Source organism: Mauremys mutica, chromosome 1 (assembly GCF_020497125.1).
Source record: "Mauremys mutica isolate MM-2020 ecotype Southern chromosome 1, ASM2049712v1, whole genome shotgun sequence".
NCBI lineage: Eukaryota > Metazoa > Chordata > Testudines > Geoemydidae > Mauremys > Mauremys mutica.
In genome coordinates this window covers 327,531,921-327,545,342 of record NC_059072.1, presented here as the reverse complement: position 1 = coordinate 327,545,342, position 13,422 = coordinate 327,531,921, and the positions used below count along the sequence as shown (strand labels likewise).

The 13,422-nt window shown below is 39.9% G+C and overlaps 1 protein-coding gene across 2 annotated transcripts in view; it reads right to left on the bottom strand.

The window, feature by feature from the left end:
- LOC123371133 (protein NPAT) overlaps positions 1–13,422 on the bottom strand; it is a 35,013-nt gene that overhangs the window by 8,394 nt on the left and 13,197 nt on the right. For both annotated transcript variants that reach the window (XM_045018384.1, XM_045018395.1), the window contains exons 8-15: positions 11,509–11,641; positions 8,377–8,468; positions 8,202–8,289; positions 6,115–6,211; positions 5,425–5,550; positions 2,479–4,161; positions 802–917; positions 609–717 (exon numbers count right to left, since the gene is read on the bottom strand). In XM_045018384.1, coding sequence (XP_044874319.1) covers positions 609–717; positions 802–917; positions 2,479–4,161; positions 5,425–5,550; positions 6,115–6,211; positions 8,202–8,289; positions 8,377–8,468; positions 11,509–11,641 — 2,444 coding nt within the window. The remainder of the gene's footprint in view (positions 1–608; positions 718–801; positions 918–2,478; positions 4,162–5,424; positions 5,551–6,114; positions 6,212–8,201; positions 8,290–8,376; positions 8,469–11,508; positions 11,642–13,422) is intronic.

Below are 13,422 nucleotides of genomic sequence, written 5' to 3'. Positions count from 1 at the left end.
TCATGCTAGAGCCACATATTACTGACAAATAGAATTTCCAGATTTTTCAAATATTGTGTGCAGAATTTTTAATTTTTTGATGCAGAATTGCCTCAGGAGTACAGTGTGCTCAGAGCTGTTGGCTATTCTGCCTTACCGTTTCTATTTCAGTGTGGTTTTGATCAGATAAATATTTATGGCAAGAATTGTTTTTATAAAATAATTAAAATGACAAGTGTAAATGCATTCAAACAGGCGTCAAACATGAAGTAATCAATTCACTCTTCAGAGGAGTTATTTTGGCCACAGGAGGGTTCCTCTCTCCTTCCCCCCCAACCACATATGCAACAGAAACATACTGAATGGCTACAATAAAAAGTTGGAAAAAACTACCCACGCTTGACTTTGAACCTACAAAGATTTTGTAAGGCTGGCAGTTTTTTATTTGTAAACTGAGCATATCTGATAGTCAGTCATTAAGACAACAAACAAGAACTCCCTTAATGCCACTCTGAAAGTTGATTTTCACAGAACACCACTTTAAAAATTTCACATAGTCAAATTAAATGGCTCTAGAAATTCCAATTTTTGTTGAGCCTTATACAGCTCAAGAAGTTTACGCACTGTACCTGTATTTGACTTGTTTCTTGCTCCGACGGTCTTCTGAGATTTGGGAGGAATGGGTATTTTAGGAACACTTCTGTTGCACATAGGATTTGCTATAGGCATGTGTAGAACCTTCAAAGAATCAAAGTATCACATTAGGGTTTGTTTGAAACAATTTAATTTTGAGAACATGAAGATTTATTAGTAACACTTTACCTGACGGGGAGGTGCTGAGAAAGTATTTCCACTTTGTCCCACTACTGATATGGGGATCATCCCCACCATTCCTGGTAGAACAGGCTGCACTGGAGATGCAATTATAATGGCAGAACCTAAAAAATTAATTATTTTTATAGAATAAAAATTAAAATATATTTCAAAAAAGAACAAATGGCTCCTCAAATTGATCTTCCCCCTGGATAGTTTTGTAAAACCCAAGTGCGGTGAGGTGAGGGTGGAGGGGGAGGAAGCCATTTCACAACCAAGCTAGGAATGTTTACTATGCATTATTGATACTAGGCTATGAAGCTTCTGTCTGCCTCATGTGCAAGAGACATAATATCGGAAAATTACTTTAGCAGACTAACTGTAAAATAAAGACTATGTAGAGCACAGTTTCCTCTTCAGTTGAGTGACTGCACATATGATACAAAATTCAAATGCAGAAAAACATGCAGATTTTGAATAGGGCAAACCACATATACAGAGTTCAAAATAACAAACACTAGTTAAACAGATGAACACCACCCTGAAATTCTGCAAACTGGAGATATTTTTACACTGACCTCTGACCACACAGAAATAGCTGCAGACCAGTGCAGGGATGACCATGAGTTACATTTACGTCTTTGCAAACATATCTATCAAATTGTATGTTGATGGTTGCAAGTTAATATTAGATTGTATTATCTAGACAGGACTTATTTTCTTGTTATTTGATTTGACTTTTTAAAAATATTTTCTAAAAACATTGTACCGCTTTAACTGTACAGGTATAAACAGTATAGATCACCTTTATCCTGGTATAACTGCATCCACACTAGGGCTTTTACAGGTACTATTTTGGTAAAAGTATCATGCCAGTAAGCAAAATAACTGTACTGGTACAACTTCTGAGTGTAGACCTGGCCTTAAAGAAAACATTATTGAAATATGGCAGTCACTTGAGAAGGGGAAAAGATTACTATGATATAACTAGTTAGTCATTCAGTCTAAGACAAGTACCAACACCATGTAGGAAAATAGTTCAAATACAGGAGTCTTATAAAGGACAACTAAGAGATTTACAAATAACTTCTTATTAAAAGATGTATCTTCTGATTTGCTGCTGGATAAATCAATCAGAAGCATATATGACCCTAGTTTTCCTATTTGAATTAAATGTGTCCTTTCGATTTCAGCCCATCATTTGTTTTATACTTGGTATTCAGACTGAATAGTTCTCTTACCCCATGCTTTCTATTGGAGAGGGAGTATAGATAATCTGGGATATTTAGAGAAGTGTTTTGAAAGGCAGATAATCCGATATTTGAAAATCGGGCCCAGTTAGGTATTTAGTGCCAATGTTTTATCTTGGGATGTTTTAAGGAAAAGTTAACTAATCCTTCTGGCCTGAAAAAAACAAAAGATCCCTTCCAGCATTACCATTTCTATAATTATGTGATATTTGCCCCGAAAAGTCAGTCCAACTTTTCAAATCAGTATACACCATAGCTGGAAGTAAATGAAATAATAAATACACAAATATACTTGCAAGTTATTTAAATGCCTAGTTAGTTTGAAGTGGTAGATAAACTGATTCTTAGACACCACTTTACTTTTAATACATTTACATGGATAAATGAAAAAGTAAACACTATGTAAATATTCAATGAATGCTTTTAACCAAGTTACCTTGTGAAAAGTTTGGAGATAGAGTCTGATTCATTGTAAACATGTTTGATCTAGGAGGAGTCTGTAACTGTTGTGTTGCTGGAGCTTGGGCAGCAAGTGGCACAGAATTGCCAGGCAACACAACTACGTTAGATGGAGTTACAGTAGTGCCCAGTGTGGTTGGATCGGTCACACAGGTGGCTATATAAAGGTTATTAGAATTGCCAAAAGCCGTGCTCGTTGCCGGCATCAACTGTATAAATCCCCCATCCTTGGAAAGATTAGTTGCACCAGCAACTGAAAAAACAGTGCAATCTTCATTCTGGATATTAGCTGTGCTCACAACAGGGTCTTTAGGTCTGAGCACAAGAAGATTCTGCTCTGCTGAAGCTGAGTCCCCAGCTCTTTCAGTCTCTTCTGAAGTTACACATTTGGATAGCCCCGTAGTTTTGGCTGGAGAAGATAGTATTATAGTTGGCAAATTTTCTCCAGTGATGCTGGAAACTGCATTGTTTAACTCGGTGTCAGATGAAATAAATGGGTCATCACTGATGATGATTTTGAGGGACACTATACTAGAAGGATCTACATCCACAGGCTGACTGCTAGAAGAAACACCACCAATACTTTTGAACTCAGTGCTAGACTCTTCTGTCAAGCATGCAGTTTCTAGTGGAGGGGTATGGCATGCTTCAGATACAGTAGGATTACTTTCAGTGGATACTACAGAAATTTCTGTACATCCATCATCACCTGAAGAGAAAAATATAGTCTCAGCATCTGTTTCTGTAGAAGATGAAGGTTCTTGCATTTCCACTTGTGTTCTCCCAGAGTCTGATGACCCTGAATGGAGACTTAAATCTTTTGTAGAAGGCTTATCAAGTGTAAACTGATCACCTGAATGAGGTTTGTTGGAAGTATCTACAACTTCAAGCTGCAACTCTGTTCTCGTCACATCTGATATATTTACAGATCTTTCAACACAATCCAACACCATTTTATCCAGGTCTTGACAGTTAGAATGGTGATTAGAATTTTGTTGTAAAGCAACAGGCAACATGGGTATGTCTTCTGTTACATCCTTTTCATTTTCACCTGAGTCTCCTGATTGACTACACTTGGATGCATTACTTTTTTTTAGCATCACACTGTGATCAGGGCTCCTGTGAGAGGGACTTATATTTGTTTTTCCAGATAACGAAGTATCTGGTGATAAATGACATTCACTTGTTCCAGGATATGTTCTGTTTTCAATAGTTACAGTATCTTCATCAAGGGAAGCCAAGGAACTCTGTGGAATATCAGAATGATCATACTCCAAACCGGGTGTATTTTGACCATTATGATTTAGTGCGTCTTTTTCAGTTTCCATAGCTGTCTGACTTTTGGATACTAATTCAGCCGACTCTTTATTACTGTAGGATCCCACAAAGTGTTCGTTTTGTTCAGTACCAGAATTCTCTCTTTGGTTAGAGTCAGTCAAATCAGGCACAGATTCAAAGGCAATTTCAAGCTCACCAATTTGTTCATCATTTACTGTTTTAAGGTTATCAGTCTGTTTCTTCTGTTTACTGCTTCCATGGGATTGTTCACAAGTTACACTTTTGTTAGTGATGTCATCACCATCATTACTGTTCTTCGAGGCACATGATACTTCTTCTGAATGATTATCTGTACAGGACCAAGCCTCTCTGGAATGATCACCTGCAAAATAACAGTTGGGTTGTTTCAATATTTCTGTAAATTTTATTATTTCAGCAAATTAGTTTCTTACAAGGTGTTAACTGTCCATCAGTCACTGCAATGACAAATGGTTTCATAAGTGACATACTGAAAGCAATATTTTCAGCATAATTCTTGGGCAGCAAAAACAATGACTTCTAGTTTTCAGTTTTATGTTGAAATTGACCATCAACTTTCTTGGCATTTTTTACCTACCTTCCCTTCATCTTTCATGCAATGTACTTTTCCCTCTCTCCCAATTTTAAAACTGATTAGAAGTTATATTGAACAGAAAGTTGGAGTGCAGAGGTCAGTTTGTATAAACATTTTATTTAATTCCTTGGTTATAAGTATCTGGCTCACAGCCCCATCCCTCAGACAAATTTAATCCCTTTTGTTGCTTGTCCTTCGCAGTATCTTGTATGTTACCTGGTAGCACTCCACTGAATGGAAGATGTATATGATACATCAGCAGCAGGTTAATGCTACTTAGAATATCTGATAGCAGTTAGGGCTTTCAATATCACTTTGTAACTACACTATCCATTTTTAACAAAATTATATTAAAAATTACTGGTGATCACTTACCTGTATCAGGAAGTAACCTGAACTTGTAAGCTACAAAGTTGCTTTTTACTAAGTTAATTGTTTTATTTTAAAATTAAGACTGAATAACTCAAAGGTACAATCATTTCCTTCCATCTCTCTTATCTGTATTGTCAGTACCCCAATCACTCTGATTTAGATGCCAAGTCTATTAACACTACAGGTCTGCAGCTGGAGTTATACTAAGAGTGACAAAGTCTTTACATCCCTATAGAAAGACGCCAAGTAGTATTTCAGGGGATAGCTAGATGAAACCTTAGTAAATACATTATTAAACCAGAACATAACAGAATGGAGGAAAAGACTGCCACGGCTAGATATTATACAGCTGTTTCTACTATGGAACTAAGAATCTCACATAAAAACTGAGAGCATTTCTGTTTTATATGAGAAGACAGTTTTGCAAGCACACATTTCAATTTACAATGCATGGGTGGACTGGTATGCCCATGTGAATCCCCAGCTTCAACAAGGCTCTGCATGGGTGCATCAGTCTCCCTATGCACTGTAAATGGCAGGACTGAGGGATTATTAATTAAATTATAAAGCCATGAATTGTAGACAATCAACTGTGCAAGTATTTTTGTAATGGAAGAAAACTGATACCGGAACAGATTTTATAGATATGAATATACTTACTAGCTTCTTGTGTTTCTAAAGAACTTGCAATTGTTTCCAGATTATGTTCATCCACCAACATTGTACCTTCTACTCCATTCTGATTGGAAATGGCATGAGGTGCATTTTTATTAGTCTTGTTTTTACCTATTTCAAATTAAAGCAATAAAAAAATGTAAATAGACATTTCTATCTCAAGTACATAAAATTTTCTGTTTAAAGTTAAATGAGCAGAGTTTAAATTAAAAATTGCACATGTTCAGTATATGCAGACACAAAGAAGAACTATTCACTGATTCTCACTAGAGATCCATCAGTAACTTGAAAACATTTCCAGTTTTACTAAGTGCATTGCTGGAACCATATTGATCTGAAATAAGAAATAAAAGCTCCAGTTGAATAAAAAACAAAATAGCAAGACAAACATGATCTATATCCTCCTGTCAACAGAAAGCTAAAATTAAGACAAATGTGTAGCCACTGACACACCAAATAAAATAATATTTACTTGAAATACTTGAAAGTGATCCATACGAAATCCAAAGAGATATTAAAATGATGGCTAATCAGATTTTAGGGGAGTAACAGTACAAAATCCACTTCTCCCAGTCTGCAAAGGTACTCTGCTAAATCAATCCTGCTTTTCAAGCAAAGTTTTGAATGCATCACCATTCTAGCCCATCCTTTAAAAATGTGTAAACCCTAACCTACCAGGTTCAAAAAGGTCAAAGAGTGCCTGAAAAGCTGGGTCTGACTCTGTCTGTTCCAGGATGTCCTGTATTGCTTCTTCTGACATGTGGATTTCATTCTGAAAAAATGGTGAAATCACAAAGAACTGATTTACATACTAAATAATGAGTACAGTAACTCCTCGCTTAACGTTGTAGTTATGGTCTTGAAAAATGCTACTTTAAGCGAAATGATGTTAAGTGAATCCAATTTCCCCATAAGAATTTTTTTCACCAGACAAAAGACTATATATTCTCTCTCTCTCTCACACATTTCAAACAATTTAATATTGTACCCAGCAATGATGATCGTGAAGCTTGGCTGACGTGGTGGAGTGAGAGGGTGGGATATTTCCCAGGGAATGCCTTACTGCTAAATGATGAACTAGCACTCGGCTGAGCCCTCACGTTGTTAACGTAGCCTCACACTGTACAAGACAGCACGAATGGAGGGAGGAGACACGGCATGGCAGAGACACAGTGTGTGTGTGTGTGTGTGGGTGTGTAAAAGAGAGAGAGGGGCGCATTGCCCCTTTAAGTATGCTGACCGCACTATAAGTACACTGCCTTTTTAAGTAGATCGGCAAGTTGAGACAGCAGCTGCTGCCAGCAAGCTCCCTCTGTCCTGAGCCCTGTCATGTCCCCACCCTCCTCTGTGGAGATGGGGTACACGAGCGGGTGGAGAGTGACACTCTGACATTAGCACCCCTCTTTCCCCACCCCGCATAGCAAGCAGGAGGCTCCTGGGAGCAGCTCCAAGGCAGAGGGCAGGAGCAGCACATGCAGTTGGGGAAGGGACAGCTGAACTGCACGGCAATTGGTAGCCTGCTGGGCGGCTGCAGCACAGGGAACTTAGGGGAGCTAATAAGGAGGCTGCCGGTCCACCCTGGTTCCAAGCCCCCACCAGCTAGCTCCAACAGGCTGCTCTTTCTGCAAGCAGTGGACAAAGCAGCCGGTTCCCAAACAACGTTATAAGGGAGCATTGTGCAACTTTAAACGAGCATGTTCCCTAATTGATCAGCAACATAACAATGAAACAAGGTTAACTGGGACGATGTTAAGTGAGGAATTACTGTAAAATAAGCAAGACAATAGGAAGCCACACGACTGAAATGAGCTCCCGTGGTTGACCCCGACACCCAGACCTTTGAGAGAAGCCCTAGGAGTTGTTGCTCAGCACAAAGGGCATGTCTACACTACAAAACTAAGTCAACTTCAGTGAAGTCAACATACAGTCACTGCAGTAATTAAAGTGGTATTTGACATCTACACTATGCTCCTTCTGTTGGCGGTGTGCGTCCTCACCAGAAGTGCTTCCACCTACTTAACTGTGTGGGGCTCAGCTGTGGGGCTCCAGCGGTCAGAGGTCTGACAGCTGTTGCTCCCCCCAGCCCCCCAACCATGAGAGCGGAGCAACTATCATCAAGCAACCATCATCGGGGCACTAGAGAAGACAATTGCTACACCATGCCAACCCATATAGGGGGCACCCCAGTGGTGAGTCAACTCTTCTACAATTCTGTTCTGTCCCAGTAACTAAAGAGGAAAATCTATCTAATTCAGCTGGTAGTAAAGCATAGGATTAGATGAGACTAAATATGCAGGGACCTGACTGTATGTTGTTATTAATTCCTTTTTCTCTGTTTTGTTCCAACTCTAAATAAAAAGACTGTCATAAGGACGCTGTTGGTAAGTATAACTGGTCACAGGTTCCCAAAGGGAGGGGTCCCTCGGGCACGAAACCCAGTTAAACCTACGGGCGACGGGGTTGCTATACATAGGGCAGTGTACCCAGCTCCTGGCCTAAGAATGAAAGAATCACAAAATTCCACGTTGAGACAGGGAATGGCAAGAGGCAGACCACCTGAGGAGGGTGCACTCAGATAAACAAGAAAGGGGACATTTAGGCTCATTACCATGACCGTTACTTAACTGACAACTGTGTAGCTTTCATAAGACAAATGTGAAAAAAGCACTGACTTCAAAGCAAGGTATTTATGTTAGGTTTAGCAGGATCCCACATAGCAGCTGTGGCTTTATCAGCTCAAATGTGAGTTATTGCGAGTCTACCTGAAGTCCAAAGATTTCATCAATTGAGGACTCCTGTTCTGCAGGACCACTGTCTGTCTGTTTAGGAATGTGAGCAACACTGCCCTCACTGGAACACAATTAAAAACAGTTAGTATAGAATTCAGAAGTAAAACAGGTACACAAGATCAGGATATTTCATACATAAATTTATTACCTGCCCAAAAATTTGTTAATGTTTTCTGCAAGCTTCTCCTGAAGAGATTTGTTGCTCAGGATTTTCTCTCTGGCATTTTCAATGACCAATTGCTACAAAACAGTTTTAAAGTGGTCAAAATTATATTTTTTATAATTACGAGAAAAGGAATATCAATTTCCAATTTACTAGTGAGTTCAGGTTCATGTCCAGGACACTAACAGCTTGAATACACAGAAAAGACTCATAATAATGAGAAAGTTTATCATAACTACTACTGTAACAGACATCTAGTGAGAAGGATCCTAGCAGCCCACTCTCTCTCATGCCCAACTCCCTCCTCCAGAGACAACAAGATCAGAGAAACCTTTGGAGTTTCTCTATGCAGACATCTGTCCCAACTGCTTTTCATGGTAGACACCACCTGTCACTGATACAAACTCACCCTTGATAAAAGTTTATCTCCTTGGCCTTCTAACATCACATGCTGCCCACAGAGACACCCAGATCTATGTCTACATGACAAGTGCAGTCTCTGGATCATATCCGGGCCTAACTGACTAAACACCAATCGACAAAGATCTGTCTGTGGTAGCATGGGGCATCCTTGAGCACTGTCTCATTTTGCCCTGAAAGGGAAGATTAAAAACAGACTGATGATTGACTTGACGGTTAATGTTGAGGTTTCTTGACCAGTGTCTAAAAGCGCTTCCTCAAGGGTTACCACCTGTCCTCTCTAAGAAAAGCATTGAAAACCCTACCAACAGAAGCCCCGGTATTTCTTTTTCCCCCTATGTAATTAAGGATTCTTGTAGAGTATATAATCAAAGGGAAAAGATAAGATTGTGCATACAACTTCAACTGTACTTCCTGAGTTTCAGCCTCTTACCACGTAACCTTACCAACTCAACATAATTTCTTTAATAAGACATTACTAGGTTCGTTTGTTTCATTTTAAAAAGATGGGGAGGGGGAAAGGAACTTAAGTAGTTTCACTCTCAGGACCTCAAAGTATGGCTTTCTTGCAAAAAGTAGCAATAATGCACGTAAGTCTGAAACTATTTTTCTTGATACCACCAGAACATATTTTTCCAAATACACTTCTACCCCGATATAATGCGACCCGATATACCACAAATTCGGATATAACACGGTAAAGCAGCGCTCCGGGGTTGGGGGGAGGGCTACACACTCCAGCAGATCAAAGCAAGTTCGATATAACGCAGTTTCACCTATAACACGGTAAGATTTTTTGGCTCCCAAGGACAGTGTTATATGGGGGTAGAGGTGTCTAAAAGAAAATTTCCTATAACTTTTATTAACTGAATCACTTTACAGCCAAAATGACTGAAGAATAATGTTGAAAGTTGGCACTAGGTGTAGCAGAGAAATTTGGTTTTACTTTGACCAAGTTATGACCCTTTGGAAATTGCATGTTGCATATGAATAGTACATTTTGCAGAGGGTTTATATCACTTAACTTGTTAAGCATACAGCTAAAATATCCTGTGTTGCATATGCATGTGCTACAACAGCTGCAGAGTGAAAAGCACAGGGGCTGTGACAAGCTTTCTAATAAGAACCCTTGACAGTGACCCCACTGAATTTTATAAGGTCCGAGGAACTTCTGCTCTGACACATCTTAGGAGCCTCCAGAAATGTGCAAGAAAGAGATCTCTCCTACAGACTTGTGCTGCATGTAACAGGATCCCCCATGGCCCCACACACATACATACATACATTCTTCATATTCAGATGCCTGAACCATATTTGCTTAAGCTATCAAAAACAACTAAAAGTTTGAACTTTGGGCAGACATCAAGACTGGAAAATTTCAGCCTGAGAAGTCAGAGCATCGAATAATTATGAATTACTGAAACCTTAGTGTCAGAGCGGAAACCTGTTTAACCTTAACTATAGTGGTGACTCCTGCTATAATTACTTGAAGAGAAAGCTGTTTGGGGTCAGAATCAAAATTTTGATTCTGGTTCCTATTTTTAACCTAGTATCAAACTATCATTTATGGAAGATATCTCTTTTAAGAAACCCAAACAGGGAGGACTAATCAGTCCTTTAATACATTGCTTATCATAACTACAGTAACTCCTCACTTAACGTCCAAGTTATGGTCTTGAAAAATGCAACTTTAAGCAAAATGATGTTAGCGAATCCAATTTTCCCATAGGAATTAATGTAGATGGGGGGTTAGGTTTCAGGCAAATTTTTTTTGCCAGACAAAAGACCATATAGACATATATAGTATAAGTTTTGAATAATTTTAAACAAACTAATACTGTACTCACCAATGATGATTGTGAAGCTTGGTTGAGACAGGGGCATAGCAGGGTCGGGGGATTGCCCTGCTCCACCCGCCGGGCATTCCAGCCAGGGAGTGGGGTCAGGGTGCGGGGGCTTCCCCCGCTATTCCTGCCTGGGGCTCCTGCCAGGGAGCTCGTCGGGAGCACAGGGGAATGCCAGGCAGGCAGAGCAGGCAAGCCCTCCGCGCCCCAATCCGGTCCCTGACAGGAGCACTGGGCAGGCGGAGTGGGGAGAGACAAACAACGTTATAAGGGAACATTACAGGACTTTAAAGGAGTATGTTCTCAAATAGGTCAGAGACCTATTAACAAAACAATGTTAACCGGGACAATGTTAAGTGAGGAGTTACTGCATTCTGGAAATCCGGTAGCAGAGTCAGTGCTTTGGACCCAAGATGTAAGACTGATGATATTGAAATCCGAGATGACTAAAGTTGTTTGAATTGGGTCATCATGCACTTAACTACCTAGTGAGTATGGCATGGAAATTCTTTGAATGAATATTGGCTCAGCTACAGAAGAAATGGAGCTTTTCAAGTTGTCAGAACACAGTGACATAGACTCAGACTTTAAGGTCAGAAGGGACCATTATGATCATTTAGTCTGACCTCCTGCACAATGCAGGCCACACAATGTCACCCATCCACTTCTATAACAAACCCCTAACCTGTGTCTGAGTTACTGAAGTCCTCAAATTGTGGTTTGAAGACCTCAAGCTGCAGAGAATCCTCCAGCAAATGACTCGTGCCCCATGCTGAAGAGCACTCCTTTCTACTCTATCTATACCAGTAAAAGTCCTTAAAATGAAACGGTGGTGTTTTGTTTTCATACTTACAGGGAAATTGCCTTCTATGAGTTCCTGAAGGGGTTCACTTTCTTCTTCCACTACCACCACACTGGAGTCCTGAAAACTTCTACTTGTTGAATGAGGTCCAGGTGATGCAATACTTTTCTTCTTCTGAGATTCACTGAAACATTTTTGGAAGTTTATGCCATATTTTGTGAAAATGCATTCATTGTAAACAATGTTGGGAAAAGGTTCTGTCCACAAGAGGTTACTGACTCATGCCATAAATAAATACTTCCTCTTCCAACCTTGCAATTAGAAAATTTTAACCAATAAAACTGAACTGCATATTTGTAATGAAAAACAAAACAAAACAATTTTAATCATGTTCTCTCTGTCTAGTCAACTATGTTAAACAAGACACCCTATACTTAATCTAGGATATCAGGTCAATTATCAAATACATAAATAAATTAGGTGAATGGGCAAATTAACTTTAATGTCCACAAATGCAAGGCAATGCATGTTGGAGGAGAAAAAATTAAACTGCGTATACTTTAAAGGGTTCTAAATTAATTGTATCAACTCAAGAAACGGACTTGGGCATCACTGTTAACAGGTCAATGGAGACCTCTGCTCAATGAGCTATTCTGGTCAAAATAGCAAACAAGATGTTATGTTACCTAAGGAATTTGATGGAGAATAATACAGAGAACATTCTAATGCCTATATTTAAATCAATGGTGCAGCCTCATCTGGGAACACTGTGTGCGCTGCATTGATCATCCCTTCTCTAAAAGGATATTGCAGAATTAGTGTGGGTTCAGAGAAGAGTGACGAGGATGATATCAAGCAGAGTGCCCCAAGGGTTGATCTTGGAGCTGGTTTTATTCAATATCTTCATTAATGATCTGGAGGATGGTGTGGACTGCACTCTCAGCAAGTTTGCAGATGACACTAAACTGGGAGTAGATACGCTGGAGGGTAGGGGTAGGATACAGAGGGTCCTAGACAAATTAGAGGACTGGGTCAAAAGAAACCTGATGAGGTTCAACAAGGACAAGGGCAGAGTCCTGCACTTAGGACTGAAGAATCCCATGCACTGCTACAGACTAGGGACCGAATGGCTAGGCAGCAGTTCTGCAGAAAAGGACCTAGGGGTTACAGTGGACGAGAAGCTGGATATGAGTCAACAGTGTGCCCTTGTTGCCAAGAAAGCTAACAGCATTTTGGGCTGTATAAATAGGGGCATTGCCAGGAGATTGAGGGACATCATCATTCCCCTCTATTCGACATTGGTGAGGCCTCATCTGGAGTACTGTGTCCAGTTTTGGGCCCTACACTACAAAAAGGATGTGGAAAAATTGGAAAGAGTCCAGCGGAGGGCAACAAAAATGATTAGGGGGCTGAAGTACATGACTTACGAAGAAAGGCTGAGGGAACTGGGATTGTTTAGTGGGGATTTGATAGCTGCTTTCAACTACCTGAAAGGGGGTTCCAAAGAGGATGGATCTAGACTGTTCTCAGTGGTAGAAGATGACAGAACAAGGAGTAATGGTCTCAAGTTGCAGTGGGGAAGGTTTAGGTTGGCTATTAGGAAAAACTTTTTCACTAGGAAGGTGGTGAAGCATTGGAATGGGTTACCTAGGGAGGTGGTGGAATCTCCTTCCTTAGAGGTTTATGGTCAGGCTTGACAAAGCCCTGGCTGGGATGATTTAGTTGGGTTTGGTCCTTCTTTGAGTAGGGGGTTGAACTAGATGACCTCCTGAGGTCCATTCCAACCGTGATATTCTATGATTCTATGATCAAGGATCTGGAAAAACTCTTATATGTAGAGAGACTGAGAAGACTGGGATTCTTTACATTAGAAAAGAGACATGATGAGCACATAAAATAATAAATAGTCTAGAGGAGGAAAACTGAGAACTTCTGTCCTCCCTGTCTCATAACACAAGAACAAGA